Source organism: Aythya fuligula, chromosome 1, assembly GCF_009819795.1.
Source record: "Aythya fuligula isolate bAytFul2 chromosome 1, bAytFul2.pri, whole genome shotgun sequence".
NCBI classification, from domain to species: domain Eukaryota; kingdom Metazoa; phylum Chordata; class Aves; order Anseriformes; family Anatidae; genus Aythya; species Aythya fuligula.
This window is the reverse complement of record NC_045559.1, coordinates 54,242,874-54,260,308: the sequence shown is the minus strand read 5'-3', so window position 1 is coordinate 54,260,308 and position 17,435 is coordinate 54,242,874. Positions and strand designations below refer to the sequence as shown.

Below are 17,435 nucleotides of genomic sequence, written 5' to 3'. Positions count from 1 at the left end.
CCAAAACGTGCTTATAGCTGAAGGAAAAGACAAGGGAGGTATCAGTGGGTGCCTCACTACATTCCTGTTCTTTAAGTTGTCCGCCAACCTAAACTAGAGTGGAAGGACCAAGGCAGAGGCGGGCTCGGATCTGCTTACAGAAAGCTGCCCACAGTTGTCACAACATCGTCAAGTTTGGCTAGCCAGATCAGAAATCTGAATTGGCTGAATTTTGTGAATTAGTTTAGGATGCATTCGGTTGTCTTCTGCAGTGCCATGCGCTGAATATGCTGGGCAGCCAATACTGAAGGCCTTAGATATGAAAAAGTGCATTGAAGAAATTAAATCTTTCCTAGAACGAAGCTTCTGAGATGGAACCAGGAAAATATTACCTATTTAATACCTTTCTTGAAAGTGTAAGCGAAACTTGTAAGTACACTTACAAGTAATAACAGGCAATGTTATCCTTTAGTCTTAAGAAAACAAAATTAATGGGGGGTACATAATAAAACACATGCAACTTCTTAAATAATTCTTTGGCTGTGTCATTTATTATGTTGTCCAATACAATATCCCAGTGTCATCTTTCAGATGTACATAGTGCTAGAGAGTGTGTAGCACTGCAGTCAACCTTCTCTTTTTTTTTTCTTTCTACAAAAAAACCCACAATATTCTTACTCAAAGCTGTGAGCGAATGCATGCCTCAGCAGAAAATCCTGACATAATATGTAGCTGTTTTTATTAAAAAGCTCCATAGTCATAGGGAACTGTAATGACTCAAAACACGCTTGACAAATCTTCACTTTAAAAAAGATATTAGACAACGTGAAAAAACACAGTAACAACAAAGAAATGAAAACACACTATTTAAAAATTAATAAGCTAAAATAGGTTTTACTGCTAACATTGGCATCTGTTTTGCTTATATGCATATCTCAAAACATCAAAAGACATCAAATGAATTATTTCTTGCAGGGACATGTTCTCAAGCGGATTGCGTGTTCTTCAGGGACTGTGTCCCACTGTCTCTTTCCACGGTGCTTGGTACAACACAGCTCCAAATTCAATTAGGGCCCCTCTGGGTTACTGCTGAATTAATAATAAACAATAACAACAATGTAAGTGATAAAGTTATGCTGTGACAAGGGAACCAAAAATAAGACTTATTGTGGAACCTGTCGGAGATCTTGTCAGTTATGCTATTCACGTGTTATTTCTCTTGCTCCACGTACAACTGCTCTTGGCATACCAATAAGCACCACGAAGACAAGCTCTGTCATGGGGTGATGCTGGATCTGCTCATGTCCGTGGCTTGCTTACGCAGGAGCTTGCACAGAAGCATCTCTTTAGCACAGGGGCGAAGCAGAGATGAAACCTGAACAGGGGGGGAGCTGAAGGACGGCAGATAAATTATTCACTCTCCTTCCTTTGGCACAAGGAAATTGGATAGGACCAGACCACAGAAACTCTCTCAGACTTCTCTAGACCTGAAATTGCGTGAGTGCCATTGCAGGATAACTGATTTGACACGCGACTCCAGCTGAGACATGCCCTGAAGCGTCTCTGAGCCCTGCTGTGGGGCTGTAGCGCTTTCCCTCGGTGTCAGCAAGCAGAGCCCTGGCATCCAATGGAGTTTCCTTTTTTAATCCTGAGGGATACACAGACAGCAGGAACCAGTCACTAATTAAAGTAATAAAAGCCAGTTTGTTTGTGGTTTTCACACTTTTTACATATTTAAGAGATGCAGGACACCTAGCCAGGTGGACGATAAACCAGCACAGCTGGGAGCATCCAGGAGGCCCCTGGCACTGTGGGGACATCAGGGCAAAACCCTGTGCTGGCGGTGTCCCCAGGGCCGGACACCTCCTCCCTACAGCACACGAAGCCATCCGAATTCCCACCGCTGGGATCGGTTGATCAGTGTGGCGGAAGGGCTGCATGTTATGATTGTATCAAGTTACTGCAAACATTAATGAAATAGTTGAAGCAAACACCTTCCAACAGAGCCAAATCCTGCTGCCAGCTGTGCAGGTGTAGCTGAGAGCTAAGGTGTTCAGGACAGGAAGGCAACTTATGCATCTAGTGTGAAAAAAAAAAGGGATGCTCTGTTTGGAGGCCCCTTACGGATGCTTTGTGAGGAGGATATTTCATTGCCTGCCTGAATGTGGGGCAGGAGGGCTGAGGGTCTGGCCATGCAGCTCGTCTTCCCAAATATGTGAAGTGGGATGTGAAGTGGGACTGTCCATCCCCTGTCTGTCCCCAACCTGCCCCACGAGAAGGAGCAATAGCTGCTCACAGCTATTGCTATTGGGCAACCAAAGGCCGGGCTTTAATTGCTCATTTATCTCCCCTAGGCTTGCCTCTAGCTCCTACACCCGGCTCTGGCGTTGTAGGGCTGGGTCACAGACTGCCAATAAAACAAATTCAAGCTTGGGCAGGACGAAGAGGTGCCGGAGCGAGCTGAGCACGTTCCCCACGGAACCGGTCTGCAACCTGCTGGTTTTGTTGCTTCGTCAGCCTTTGAGCTCAGTTTTTTAGCAACAAGGAGCCGGAGACATCCCGTGGTTTGCCTGGTGGTGTGGGGCAAAGCTGGGCTTCGGCCGTGCCCAGGCTGGCCTCAACACCAGGCAGCCACAAGACAGGATGCTGCGCAGCCTCACCCACGCGCCCTGCACCACCTCCCACGGCTAGACCTGAAAAAACATAATAATAAAGAAAAATACAAAAAAAAAAAAAAAAAGAAATAGATGGAGGGGGAGGAGGGGAGGGAAGGGGGAGCGCTCCCGCGCGGCGCGCCCCCGCGGCGGCGGCGTGAGCGCGCCCGGCTCGTGCCCGCGGGCGCGGGGCTGGCAGGCGCGGCGCTGCCCGGCTCGGCGCGGCTCGGCGCGGCTCGGCACGGCCCCGCCATGGACGGGGGCGCCTTCGGAGCGGGGAAAGCCGGCGGCGCCTTCGACCCGCAGGCCTTCCTCCGGCAGCCGCACACCCTGCTGCGGCTCCTCTCCTGGGTGAGCCCGGGATGGGGACCGGGGATGGGGACGGGGCTGGGAGGAACGGGTTGGGAACGGGACGGGCTCGGGGGAGACCCCCCCCCCCCCCCCCGGCTGCAGGGCTGGCAGGCGGCACGGTCCTCGCCCCCCCCTGCACATGCACACCTATATATATACATATATATAGGTTATATATATACATACACCCTTATTCTCTCTATATACCATACCCTTCCCATATGCTAGATCTCCTAAATCGCTGCCTGTGCTGTACATTGCGTAATATATACCATTATTCCCACTAGGACGGTTCTATATGTAGTGCTGTAATATACCCATTAGCTATCCGCTGCGTGCACCTATGGGGGTACGCACCGCTGCGCCTCCCCGCACACCTCCCCGTGCGCACACATCCAGGGCTATGCGTGCTTGGCTATCTCCCGTGGCCGTATTTCCCTATATAACACATCCACGCGCATATATCGCATAGGTGCGTGCATGCAGCCCTCCGTACATCCCAGATATAGCGGGGAGAGCTTTGGGGTTTCACCCCTGGGGTGATGCCGCAGGGTGTGCGGGGCTTGGCGGTGCCTGGGCGAGCTGCTGGGGGGGCTCTGCGCTTCCCTGTCTTGCTTTCAACCCACCCCAGACTCTTTTCCCTGCAATGTTTGCCCCCCATCCCGCCCTACGCCAGCGCGTCCCCGCAAGAAGGTCATTGGGATTAAGGGAGCGAGCTGCGGCGGGCAGCCGGCGCGGGAGAGATTGAGGTCTGGGCTGGGAGCAGAGGAGGGAGAGGGCAGGGAGAGGGAGCCGGGGGACACATGCGCACCGGAGGGGGAGGCGCGAGCCGCCTGAAATGGGAAAATAAAATAAAATAAAATAAAATGCAGCGAGCGGCGCGGGGGGAACGGGGGATTGAAGGGAAGGTGGCCGCGGGGGGTGCCGTCCGTCCGTCCGTCCGTCCGTCCGCGGGGGTCGTGACTCGAGGGTGGCTGGAGAGCTGCTAGATGGCTGGGGATGGGATTAACGTTTCGGGGGTGGCCTGTCCATCTGTCCATCCGTCCGTCTGTCTGTCCGGGCTTGTTTACAGGGGGACGCGTGACCCCCTTCCCCGAGCGGGCAGAGCGAGGGTGATGGACGCGGGGTGACCTACAAAGGCTCGCCTGCCTCTAATCTCTGGGACAGAATTTCCTCTTTCTCCCTCTCTGCCTTCTTCTTTTTCCTTTCTTCTTTTTTTTTTTTTTTTTTATTCCCCTCCTCTGTGACTTCATTCGAGCACTGCAGGGTTCTGGCTTCCCAAAGGTGAGGCAGAGAGAGAGCAGGAAATAAGGATTTTTTATTTTTTTTGGGGGGGGGCATCTGCTCTGCTCCAGAGTGTCTCAGGTGCTGTCGGGTCACCCTCTGAGCTCAGCCCCGTGCTCCCCAGGTCCCCCCAGCAAGGAGCACGTCCCGGGGACCAGCCTGTCCCTGCCACCCCACGGTGTTTCCCCATCTCTGAGGGTCTGACCTTGACAGAGGACAGGCTGGGCTTTACCCCAGGTGCTGTGGGATGGACCTGTGGGAACTCGTGTCCTGATGTAGGAGCTGGAACTGCTGCAGGTCAGCAAGGGACCCGGCATTCACCTTTTTTCTCCCCAACAACAGGTTCCTCCCTGTGCTTTTTCACTGGTTTTATCTGGTCTCTCCTGCTGAGCACCTCTCCCTCCCCACAGCCAGGGGAGGCTGCCCTCAAATATTTAGTCATGATTATTTTTTTTTCCCCAAAACTTGAGTCCCAGAAAGATCCTGATGGGTGTTGAAGTCCCGTCTCAGGCTGTCACAAGGGGCCCTTTTGGCCCCTTCCATAAATCAGCTGAACTTTGCTCAAAAAAAATAATGGTTCGTGGTTGTTTCGCCCTTCTCACTCCCTCTGGGAGAGATTTCAGATGCTGAGATGCTCAGGGCCATCAGGGCAAATCTATTCACGGCTGTTTGTTTTTTTTACCCATTTCTTTCCATGCTCTTATGCCCTTCGGTTTAAATGGTGCTGCTCCCTCCCTGCTCCTCTCCCCCGGGTGCATTTACAGGCGGCGAGCGCATCCGCACTTAGCCCGCGTATTGCCGGGCCCTGCGAGCTGAACCCTTCTGTCGACGAAGGGCTCGTCCTCGCTGTGCTGTCCCAGGAGCCTTCCCTTCCCACCCCAGGACCTGATGGAAACACTTTGATGCCTCCTCACATCTCACGTGCCTTTCGCCTCGCCGTGGCTAGCCGGAGACTCCTTTTGGCCGGCTGCACGTGACGAGGTTTCATTAAGAGCAGAATATCTTTACGGTTTCTTCCCGAGGCAATGACCTTGTGCTGGGGCCACGCCGTGTTTTAGAAGACAGTCCCGACACCCAAGTGTGTATGGCATTTTACCAGCGGGCAGCAAAGCTGGCTCGTGCCCACGGGGCTTGCAGCCTGATCCAGGCAGTGCTTTGGTGCTTCGGAGGGCCTGGGGCTGTCCCTGCCACTGAAATTCCCGGCTTTGAGGGTCCGCAGCAGCTCGTGCCCTCTGCCTCCTCTCCTTCATGTGCTTTTTGGTCAGTGGCTGCGTGGTGTTGGCAAGCGATAAAAGGAAAGCGGCCTCTGCTCTGAGCCAAGCTCCAGGCATGGCTCCTCACGAGGTCCCCTTCGCGTGGGACCCCTTTTTAAGCTCCACTGGGGCTTTTTGGGGTCGGTGCTGGTGGGAGAGGACAGGCAGTGGATGCGCACAGCCCTGGTGTGCTTTGGGGCTGGGCGCAGCAGGTTGTGCTGTGCCCAGCCTGACATTTCCAGGAAAGACCTTGGAGCAGGGACAAATCACCCGTAAATGGCATCTGCAGATAAAAATCTGAGAAGCGGCACAGAGGGACAGAAGGCAATGCTGAAATACGAGCAAAAAAAAAAAAATAAATTGCTCTGAATAAAAGGGAACTCTTCCTGGTGGACAAAGGCGCGATTTGGGGGCACTTCGCTCAGCAGCCACTTGGTGATGTGGGGGCAGTCTGGAAAGCACGGGAGGACCTGGGTGGCAGCGTGGAGAAGGCAGGGTATGGCCCAAGGGCTCCCAAACGTGTGCAGCAGAAGGGTTAATTGCTGCCAAGCCGGGCGTGAAAAAGAGCTGGCTGGGGAGGAGAGCCTGCTGGGGATCCCAGGGCAGGAATTAAGGATGCAGGAATTAGGGATGTGGAGCCTCTCCCCCTCCCCGCATCACCTGCTCCAGCTCAGCCCCGGGGAAGCTGGTGCCATGTGGCTGGCGGCCAGGGAAAGGGGCTGGGGGTTAATGTCACCCATTTTGGGGGAATTTAGGGCTGTGTCCCCCCTGCCAACACAGGGGGGAAGCCCCAGGGTCAGGGCTCGTCAGGACACTGCTGTGCGTGCAGTGCCAGCAGCGGGGGACAAACAGAGGCCTTCTGCTTCCAAGCTGCTGGTCCCACGCGTACCAAAAGCTGTGTGTTTTCTTCAAAATGAGCTAAACACACGGAGATTTAACGATGATGATGATGATAATAACAATCCGTGGCTGTGCAGGGCTCTCCAAAGCTTTCCAGAAACCGCGGCTGAACGCAAATGAAAACCCCCTCATCTCTGCCAGGCCGGCATTTGATATCTCCCTCGTCCTCGCATTTTTAAATAGATTTATTCCTGGTTGCTGCCAGATCAGGCACAGGAGAGGTTATTGCCTCCTTCTGCCCGAGATGGATTTGATTTGAAGTCCTGCAAGCCATATTACATCCCCAAACCGTTTCCTTTCCCTAATGGAATAAACCGGGGGGCTGGGGAGGGGGAGAGGAAGCAGGCAGGGCAGCAGAGCCCGTGGCCGGAGGGCACTGCCGCAAGCCAAAGCAGCCTCATCCCTGATAAAAGGCCCTGGTGGGGATTTTAGGGAAGGAGTTATGGCAAATTCCTGGGAGGAGGTGCAGGAAAATCCTAGCACAGCACCCGGAGGCCCATCACATGATGCCCGGGGCTGGGGATGGGCAGCGCGCTGGGGACCTCACATGATGCTCAGGAGTTTGTGCCTGGCCGGAGCAGATTTCTGGGGCCAGAAAAAAGAGGTCTTTCATGGGGGGGATGTGGCTTTCTGTCCACTCGGCACATTGTAAGCCTTCACACCCCTGTAACAGCCCCTGGGAAAGCGGGGCAGGAAAACTCTCAGCCTCCCCCCGCCTCGTCCCGCAGTGCCCTAGCATTAAGTTCATTATTTTTTTTCGGTGTCTTTCAGCGAGTTCCTCTGGCTGTGTCAGCTCTGCAAAGGGCCCTGCTCTGGGCTTCTCCAGGTGCCTCGGTTAAAACAAGCCTAGGGAAATGCCTGCAGCAGCCCGTGATGATGTGCTGTCAAAGGAGCAGTGAAAACAGGGTCCCAGCAGCAGGCAGCTTGCCCAGATCCCCTCTAAGTGCTTTTTTTCTGTCCCTTTTTCTAGTCAGCAGCTGAATACATTACTGCTTGTGTGCCACGAACGGGCACCTCCAAAGAGATGTTACACCTGCCCGGCTGGTGTTGCTCCCGGAGGCCTAAGGAAACCTGCCCAACCTAAAAATCCGGTTACTTTAAGCCCCGTCGAGTTTCTTCAACAGCCTCGCCGAAGAAATGAGGCCACTCCAAAAGCAAAACGCCTGCCTGGTTGTCACGACCACGCGCAGGGAAGGAGCAGGGGAGAGGTCCCCAACAAGAGCGCTGTGCTGCTGTGGGGGATATCGGGGTGCAGGGCTTTGCACCGGCCTCCTGCACGTCACTTCCCAGCTGTAGGTGTATTTTGGGGCATTTTCTTACTCTCTGTACACAAAGCTTTGTGCACTGGGGACTCGTTGTGCGAAATGGGGCCGCGGCGTTCCCAGGTGCCGCGCTAGGTCAGCAGGCTTCTGCCCACCACCTATGCCAAGACGTAGCTGCTGTGGGTTAAATATTCAGCAATTCAGCCTCCTGCTGGGAAATTTCGGGGGGTGGGGATATCCCTCTGGTGTTGTGCACTCAACTGTTCCTTTAGGAAGTGCTGATGCAGGCAGGTCTGAAGGGACAGAGGCGAAAAGGAATTATTCTGCTGCTTGTGCTCGGTGAGAGCCCTTCTAGGTCAGCGGCAAACCAGGAGATAAGAGCCCAGAGAGGACGTGTATCATGGTAGGAACAGAGTAACCAGAGGCGTCTCTGGGGAGAGGCTGTTGCAGAAGTTCACTCATCCCAAAATGAGCAAGGAGAGACTCAATACAGGGTGTTGCAAGGCTTGACCTGACTCAGGGAGTCGACACTTTACCATTATTGAGCCCTGAAACAAAAATGAACAGCAGGCTAAGCCTCTTTTGAGGCTATTTCTCGTCTTCCAAGTGAAGCTCTGCACTCGCTTTGTAACCTCAGTATCAGGAGGGTGTTTCAGGTGGCAGTGTCAGCCCTGGCAGCACCTGGACTTCACTTCGAGCAGTCTCTTGGCCCTCTGGTAGGTCGGAGGAATACAGCACGAACAGCCCAGCCTGCCATTAACTGCGGGAGACCTCCTGCTGAAAGACCCCATGTGTAACTCTCTGCGACTTGCTGCCTTTCTAAACCACTCAGGCTGAAATCTCGAGGACCAGACCTTTGCTTTGGGCTTAAGAGGTTTTTATTGGCTTGTGTTTTTCATGGTCAATTTGAGCAAAGTGTGATCAATTTTGATTTTCAAGGAGGAGGAAGAAGAGGAGAAACCAGCTGTTTAATCTCCTGTCTTGGAAATCTCTTTCTGACTTTCAGAGAACCCATACAGCCCCGATGCTTAGGGGCACTACCTCCCAGCTTTGTTGGGTTGCAGCGGTGTGTCAAAAACACGCTCGACATCAGCCACACACGCGGGACCAAATTATGAGCTTTTGAGTGAAAAAATTATACTGGTGTTAGTAGATACGTGTTAGAGCTTGGCAGCTGAAACGTGGACACCGTTGAGGGCTGTCAGGGTTGCTCTTGATGCTCTTGGTCAAACAGCAGAGCTCTGGACTGTGGGACTGGGGCATCCTCTAAGGGTCTTGAGATGCCCTGCAAAGAAAAACCTGCAAGTGCCACCTTCATCTTCCTCTCCTCCTCCTGCGGCTGCTGTTTGGTTGAGATGAAGGAGTGGGGCTGCCGTAAATACCTCTCTGCCGCGGTGAGCCTGCCGTGTCAGAGAGGGCTGGCCCTGCGGCAGGTGACAAAAGCTAAGTCGGTGAGCGAAGATTAAACTGGCAGCTGCGGATTAGGGCCTTCCTACCTGGCCTCATCCTTAATTCTGCCTGGTTTAAAATAACACACGGCAGGTAGGGAGTGCTGATGGGTGCCCTTCTCCTGCAGCTGTGATCAGATTTTGGCGTTAGCCGCGGTGACGGCGAGTGCAAGAGGCAGAAATCTTGCAAAAGCTGATCCCGGCAGTAAATGGGCAGGGGAGCAAGAGATGTGGTGAGCTGGGAAGAGAGGAGAAGGAGGGAAGCTACCCATCCTGTTAGATCTTCTAAATGGCTGTAAGAGGTGATAAAATGCTCTTAAAAAGAAGTAAAAAAAGCCCAAGCAGAGGGGCAGAAGATGTGCAAAGGGGTGGGGAGAGTGGGAGCCCAGCAGGTCAGCAGGAGGAGCTGGGGCTGTGGGAGGGCGAATGGGGAAAAGAGCTTGGTACCTTCATGGATAAAACTGGAGAACAAATGCGTGGTGGAAACAATGACTTCCTAGAAGGGAAAGGAGTGGGTAGGAGGAAAAGTGCAAAGTAAGCAGATTGCTGCTGCTGGTAGCTCTTGCATGCAGGCGCCCGCGCCAAAGCCTTATCCGAATTCACACTCCACGTCACCTCCCCATGTGTCCACGGGAAGCCGCCCTTCCTCCGGGCTGAGGCTGCTTTACATCTGTTTGGATCAAATGGATAAAAAAAAAAAAAAAGCATCCAGAAGTGCCCTATTTTAAGCTAATCCTCTGAAATAAAATACAACTCCCCGGGGCCACAGTCCAGGCGAGGCTGTGGGACAGGAGTGATGCTGGTGGAGAGCGGCCACGCTTGCAGGAGCAGGTCCAGAGGGGGCTTGCCCTGATGTGCCTCCCACCTCTTTCCCCCTCTAGGTGTTCTCCATCGTGGTGTTTGGCTCCATCGTCAATGAAGGCTACGTGAACCGCGTGGACGACTCGCAGGAGCACTGCATTTTCAACCGCAACCGCAACGCCTGCAACTATGGCATCACCGTGGGCGTCCTCGCCTTCCTCAGCTGCCTTCTCTACCTGGCTCTGGATGCCTACTTCCCGCAGATCAGCAGCGTCAAGGACCGCAAGAAGGCAGTGCTCTCCGACATCGGTGTCTCGGGTGAGCTTCCTGGCACAGCGCTGCTCTTCAGTGCTGGCCGCTGCCTCTGCTCTTCTCCCCACCGGGTGCCAACCTGGACGCCCAGCTCCCTGCTACCGAGCCCCTTTCCCATCCCCTGTCCCCAGGGGATGTAGGATATTGAGGATATCTCAGCAGCTTTCCTCAGGATAAGGGCTTTTATCGCTGCTGAGCTAAGCAGAGGCCAGTTGTGCGCCTGCGGGCTGGCTGCTCCTGCTGCGGCTCCCTTGGAAGGAGCTGCTCTTCACTCGTCCTTGCAGGACAGGGGCGTGAAGCTGTGGTGATTGCTCTTGTACTGAGAGCCAAATGCAGGTCCCGTGATCAATCCAAGCACAAGCAAACAAAACCTCCTCCCGCTGACTCTCCTGAGGTACCTTCTGCAGGCACCTATCGTCACCTTGATGGTTTAGCTGTCCGTGAACCTACTCACTGAGCTTAGAAAGCCTGCACAGGCAGAATTTGGCCCAGCCTGCAGTGCACTGGCGGGTCTCGTCGGGTTGCAGTTTCCAGAGAAACGCGATGTGTTTGTGATTTGCCCTTACGTGCCTTCTTGATCTCTCTCCCCTTCCCCTTTGGCGTGCTGCTGGTGGCCCATCCCAGCCTTTTGGGCATTCCTGTGGTTCGTTGGCTTCTGCTTTCTGACCAACCAGTGGCAAGCTTCCAAAGAAGAGGACAACCCGATGAACGAGGGAGGGGATGCAGCCCGAGCAGCCATCACGTTCTCCTTCTTCTCCATCTTCACCTGGGTGAGTAGAGAAGCCGTGACATCGGATCAGGCGTCCTCTGCAGCGTGTTAGGCTGTGGGGAATGGGAGGTGGGTGGCTCTGGGATCCCAGTAAACATGGCTTTGGAGAAGGAAGAGCAGGAGGAGAGGTTGCTGAAAGGGAAACCTGGTGTGGTGGTTCCACTCTGATGGCTCTGCCATGCTGCTCTATCACTCCCCGTCCCAAAAAGAACAGGGGCAGAAAATATGACAGTAAACGCCTCGTGGGTTGAGATAAGGACAGGGAGATCACTCACCAAGAGCTGTCGTGGGCAAGACAGACTCAGCATGGGAAAATTAATATAATTTATTACCTATTGCTAGTAGGTTAGAGCAGAGAGAACTAGTACCACGGGGTCCATCCATCCATCCCCCAGGAGCAAACTGCTCCAGCACGGGTCCCCCACAGGCAGCAGCTCCCCCCAGACCCCTGCTCCTGTGGGGGCTCTCCATGGGCCGCAGCCTCCTCCAGGCCACATCCACCTGCTCCACCGGGGGCTCCTCCACCCATGGGGGGGCTGCAGCGTGGAGATCTGCTCCATGGGGGACCCATGGGCTGCAGGGGGACAGCCTGCTCCACCAGGGGCCTCTCCACAGGCCGCAGGGGAACTGCTGCTGCCTGCCTGGAGCACCTCCTGCCCTCCTGCTGCATGACCTTGGGGGCTGCAGGGATGGGTCTCCCACATTTCTCACTCCTCTCTCCCAGCTGCTGTCTCACAGCAGATTTGTTTCCCCCTTCCTTAAATCTGCTCTCCCAGAGGCCCAACCAGCGTCTCTCTCTAGTTTGGCTCTGTCCAGCAGTGGGTACTTTCTGGAGCCGCCTAAAGCTGTCTCTGCCCTGACATGGGGCAGCTGCTGGGCTCTGCTCACAGAAGCCACCCCTGAAGCCCCCCGCTACCAAACCCTTGCCACGTAAACCCAATACACCTGGGAAGCAAGGACACCAGAACATATGTGGAAGGAGACCTCACATAGACTCCAGTCAAGAGTGTCCTTGACAAACCTCCAGGATGACCTTGTGCAAGCCAGCCTCCCTGGGCATCATTTCCCCGCACATGAAAGGATTTTAACAGCCCTTTCAGGTCATCGATGCTAAGCAGAGAAGGGAGCTCCAGAACAGGGGTTCAGTGCTCTCCCTTCTTTATCCCATCACATGAAAATGCTTGGTGGCCACAAGAGGCTGCGGCCACATCGCTCCCAGCTCTGGGGAAGCAGGCTGCACCCATGACTGCAGCTCCACTCAGGAATGGCTTTTTCAGAAGATGACTGCAGGCTTTTTAGACTTCCCTTTCCCAGCAATCCCTTGTTCCCTGTTCAGTATAAATCCCCCCTGCAATTCTCATCCCATCTCTGAAAGCACCGAGTCCTTGTAGCTTTATCTCCTGTGTTGGGCAAGGGCAGGTAGGAAGGGTGCCGAAAGGCAACGAAGCTGTCAGAGGGAGGGGGGCTGCCAAACGCTGAGCACCAGCCAAAATGGCAGCGGGGACCAGGGGCAGCACCGTGACCCCCCCACAAGCCAAGCCCCTTGCTCGAGTGCTGCCAAGGGCAAGCAGCGGTGTCCCTTGAGCTCCAGCACAATGTGTTTTTTGTTTTTTATTTTTTTTTTCTTAATTTCAGTCAAATGCTCTGGTTTGTTCTTTCTTACTGATTCTCCTCCCCACACCTCTCTCTCTCCTCACAGGGCTTCCTCACCTTTCTGGGTTTCCGGCGACTCAGGGACATTACTTTTCAGGAGGAATACAACACGCTGTTCCCCAACTCCCCGTCCTTGCTGCCATAGTGCCCCTCGCTGGTGGCGAGCCTGGGGGCAGGGACAAGGGGTGCAGATGAAGGAGGCTGTCAAGCAGTCGGCTCCAACGCTCTGACCACGGGCGTTTGTTCGCGTGTTCCTCCTCTGCCCCTTCTCTCCCTCACCCGAACTAATGCTGTGTAACACTTGTGCCTTTCTTTTGATGACTGCTCAGACCTAATATTTCAGCCAGGAGATGCCTTCTGCCCCCACCACTGTATCTTCTCCATTCCTCCCAGCCCTCATTCCCCAAACTCTTCCCCGTGGGGCAGTTTGTGACCTGCCAAACCGCTCAACGCTGTCGGGGATGCTCTGGGAAGACGAGACGTGCCTGTTGGGGTCTGCGATGCTGAACCCCGTGCCCAGGCTCCCTGCTGGCCACCCCGTTGCAGCTTGTCCCTCTTCTCCTTGCCACGGAGCTGGTGCCTTACGCAGGGCAGCCTGAACCTGGACAGGCGTCGCGCACTAACCCGTAACCACTACTAACCCTCCTTTTGTTTGTTTCTCTCTCTCGGTACGTTCCCCTCTCTCTTTCTCCCGTCCCCTCTCTGCTTCCCGTCTCTCCCCGTCCCCCCTTGAAGGTGGGCCAGGCGTTCCTGGCGTATCAGCGCTTCCGGCTGGGCGCCGACTCGGCCCTCTTCTCCCAGGACTACATGGACCCCAGCCAGGACTCCGGCATGCCTTACGCTCCCTACACGAACGAGGAGGATGCTACGGACGCGGTGGGGACGTACCAGCAGCCTCCTCCGGCAGATGCTTTCGACACCGAGACACAGGGGTACCAAACGCAGAACTACTGAGCCGCCGATGCCCCTTCCCCGGCCCCTTTCCCTTCTGCCCCCTTTCCCACTGCCGGCAGCAAGCCGAGGCACAAACCAGACACGTGCGTAGCGGCACAAGAGGTGGCTCTCAGCTATGCTCCAGCCTTCTGGGTCATCTGTTTTTATTTATTGTATTTTTTTTTTTAACAAAGAAAAAGGGTTCCCCATCGCCTCTTCCCTCTCCTCCCCCCGGAACTACCGGCCAGCACCAACATGTCCCAAAATCTGTCACCGAGGGAGGTCCCCCCCCTTCGCTCCTCTCCCTCCTTCAGTGGGGCAGGGGGGAAGGATGCTGGGGGTGGAAGGGAGGAGGTGTTCCTAGGCGAGGCGATGCTGCTCCATGCTGCAGGAGATGCGGGAGCGTCCGAATTGGGCCCGAGGGCCTGTTGGCTCAGGGAGGGGAGGGTGGAAGGGGGGCAGGCTGAGAGCTGGCATGCAGGCGTGCGAGGGTGGAGGGGGGGGCTGCATGGAGGGGCGAGGGTGCCCTTCCACATGAGTGGGGAAATGCTTTATTTTCAGAGGGTTTTGGGGGGGAGCGGGAGAGGGGAGGGAGCGCAAAGAGAGAAAACGGGAAGGGCAAGAGGAATATTTGCAGGTACAATCAAAAAAAAAAAATGCAGCTTTTTGTAGATTTTGCTGTAGATGAAAGCAAGGGTTGAGAGAGCAGAGCAGAGGGGCAGTGCCGTGAGAGCTGCTCCTTCCCTTTGGGTTAAGGTGGAGGTGTGTTTCCCCTCATCTGTTTGCTGTTTCACCTGGGCAGGAGGAGGAGAAGGAAGCCAGTTTCACTCCTCGGGTGCTGCTGCAGCCTCCTCCCTTCCTCTGGTAGCATGGCACCACCTCGAGCACATGGGAATGGAGCAGGACCCCTAGAAAGAAACGTGGCTGCTGTCACACTGGGGGGCCGCCGAGCAGTGAGGGTCCGTAGGTGGGCTTCGTCTCCCATTCGGATGGGGCGGTCAGCACAGCAAGGGGAGAACTTCCTCCGTCCTTGCAAAGTTGGTTTGTGCCAGACCGGGCTCTCTGAAGGCTGGTCCTGCTGTATTTTGCATTTATTATACCTTCGTGCTCCTTCTGCAGCATCTGGTAAGTCTTTAAAGCCTCACCTAGGTGGCAGTAGTGCCTCTCGGATAGAGCTCGTAAGGACAGTACTCCACACTCCTCATGATTTTGCTTCAAGTCAAGACACAGCTCCGGAAGCAGGCTGCTAATTCCGGGATAAAATTAATGTCTGTGCCTAAAGGGAAATAACCGAGCAATAGCCAGACGGGCAATTTTCTGCACAGCCCTCTCAGAGCACAAGCAGTGGGGTATGTCCTGAGGAGCTCTATCCCCTGAGCAGCCACCGTGGTCCATGCAACGTTGACCCACGTAGCAGAGATCAGGAGCAGCTCTAGCATCCGCAGGTGCTTCACCTGAGCGTTTGGCCCATTCCCTGTAGCATCCCTTGGAGCCAAGAGGATGGGACGCGGGTACGGCCTGTGGTTGTGCAAACATCTCATCTGGAGGACGCTGAGCCTTCCTTCACCCACATCACCAGTCCTCCTAGCACTACTCTCCGGCTGCCCCACAGCGGTAGAGAAGGGGGAGACAATGTTGAGTTGCAGACCCCAAGAGGGAAGGGGGCACGGTTTCTACCTGCTCCTAGCAGCTTTCAGGAGCTGCTAGACCTCCGCAGGGGTGAGAGGCAAGCCTGTCACTTGCAGACCTGTGCTGCTGGCTGCTATCCCCATGGCTTGCCCTCCCTTGCTGGTGGTTGCTGATGAAAGGGGAACCAACGAACCCTGTAGACATGCAAGGAGGGCCTGGGCAAACGTCCTGTGCTCCGTGGCTGCGAGCGAAAGCAATACTGTACATAGGAGGGGTATTTTTCAGAGGGAAGCCCCTCGGGCTTCTTTTATTTTCTGTGGGATCAGCCTAATATTTAGGCTTGGGAGGGGGTTACTTTATTGAGAGAGATTCGTTATGACTGTGGCTGTGGGGGGGGAGCTCCCTCCAGTCCATCTCTCCTAAGGGGGGAGTGGAATGAGAGAATAACGAGGTGGAGGAGGAGAAAAACTCGTTGTACTCACCCAGACTCATCCGTGTCACCCTTCATGCTTTCATTTTGGGTGTTTGGGGGAAGCCAAAGGGGAGAGGAGGCGGCGGCTATAAATAATCAACCCTTGGCATAAAAATACGTTGTCCGTTCTGGGAGGAATTGCCCATTACCTGCCCCATCTCGTCGGGGAGGGGGCGAGGGACCAGGTGCATGAGGTACAGGCCATACATCGGGGCGGTCTACCTGGGGACCTGTTTTAGGGTGTAGCATGGCTCTACCCTCATCAGAGCTACATAGATGGCTAAACATCATGCGGGGGTGACTCACGAGAAAGCTTTCCTTTATCGTCTTTGGCTCGCCTCCCTCGTAACCATCTGATGGCCTCCAGTGGGTTTGAGGTGGGACAAGCCTCCCCCTCAAAATGCAACTTCCAGTGGCATATGGCCATCCCTGGAGATGGCCCTACCCAAGGGGTTGTTTATCTTATCTCAGGCGCTCCTGATAAGGTGCTTCCTGTTTCTGGTGATCATAGGCAAGGCCCGGGCAGCTGGCTGGAACATGTCCCTTTTAGCTCCTCAACTTTGGTGAGATCAGTCCCACTCTGGGGATTAGGAGATCAGAGGGAAGGCTACATAAGCAAAATGATAAGAAGGCTTTCTTCCCGCCATGCCATTTGTCTGGATTACAGAGGATTATGGATCCCCTGCTGGGCGCAACGGCCCATTGATGTCTTCTTATCTTACAAAGCCTCCAAGTAAGGGACTTCCATGAAAGCAGGGGCTGTGAAGGGCAAAGGAATGAGGAACCTTTGCCCCACCTCTACCTGTGGCTTCAACCTCTGGACACGTCCCCATGCCCCGTTTTCCCCTGTCCCCAGCACCCAGTTCATCACCTCATTGCACCCCCTTCCCCTCCGCGTTATTCCTGGCAGTTCCCTCAGGGGAGGAGGGCATTTGTGTCCCCACAGCCTCGCGAGCACTTGGGAGGCCCCAGGAAGGCAGCATAGTGGGATGGCCTCCACAGGAAGCTCGGCTCTGGTCCCCAGAGCGGGTGCAAGGCAAGGAGCCCAGCGAGGCCACCTCGCGCAGTGAGTCCAAACCATCCATCCAAACAACTCCCCGTGGCACCCGTAACACCACCTGGGCTGCCCTGCCCCTTCCCCTGACACATTACTGCCTGTGTATAGTATATATATTATATATATATATTTCAAAGGATGTATAATATAAAGCTATACATATATACGTATATACGATGACTCGCGGATGGCCTGCTGCATACAGGATCCCCTGAGTGGTCTTGTCTAAGCCCAAGTGTCCCTTCACCCCTCCTCCCCGCTCCCCCGTCCGTCCTCAAACCCCACTACAGCGACCCCCGCCACCTCGGCACCTGTGTTTACAATGTCCTATATATTTGTGGTTAACAAAGTGAAGGTGGTAACTACTGGTGTCTCAATAAAGTTACGACATTCAAAATAACCAAACTATGTGAAAAATTGGTCTGCGTTTTCTTTGTGGAGGGAGGGCTTTTCCAACAGTTGCTTGTTTTGCTTGGCCTGTTTCAAATCACACCCATCAAGTGTCTCTTACCTACTCAGCAGGAAAAGACGAGCAGGAGCTTGAAGTACCACATTAGAACAGGAGACTTATTCTGAAAGGGGTAGAAGGTGTGTATGGAGGACATGCAAAAATATAGTATGAACACCAATGTTTTCACACCAAGGGAAGCAGATCTTTTTATTATTTTGATGTGTCTT

General features: G+C 54.5%; 1 protein-coding gene across 2 annotated transcripts; it reads left to right on the top strand.

The window, feature by feature from the left end:
* Nucleotides 1-2,849: 2,849 nt before the first annotated feature.
* On the top strand, nt 2,850-17,165 carry SYNGR1 (synaptogyrin 1). Of its 2 annotated transcripts, none has more exons than XM_032183389.1 (4): nt 2,850-2,984; nt 10,013-10,250; nt 10,869-11,014; nt 13,402-17,165. In XM_032183389.1, exons 1-4 carry the CDS (start codon nt 2,886-2,888, stop codon nt 13,618-13,620), a joined length of 702 nt encoding a protein of 233 aa, XP_032039280.1. In that variant the 5' UTR covers nt 2,850-2,885; the 3' UTR covers nt 13,621-17,165. The 2 variants fall into 2 exon arrangements, with proteins under 2 accessions (XP_032039280.1, XP_032039289.1); XM_032183398.1 differs by lacking the exon at nt 13,402-17,165 and adding an exon at nt 12,713-13,375.
* Nucleotides 17,166-17,435: the final 270 nt, after the last annotated feature.

Excerpts from the sequence above, each read along its gene's own strand:
- SYNGR1 (XM_032183389.1), top strand. The coding sequence starts at position 2,886 with ATGGACGGGGGCGCCTTCGGAGCGGGGAAAGCCGGCGGCGCCTTCGAC. Across the intron at positions 2,985-10,012 it reads TGCTGCGGCTCCTCTCCTGG|GTGTTCTCCATCGTGGTGTT; the intron begins GTGAGCCCGGGA and ends TTCCCCCTCTAG. Across the intron at positions 11,015-13,401 it reads TCTTCTCCATCTTCACCTGG|GTGGGCCAGGCGTTCCTGGC; the intron begins GTGAGTAGAGAA and ends CCCCCCTTGAAG.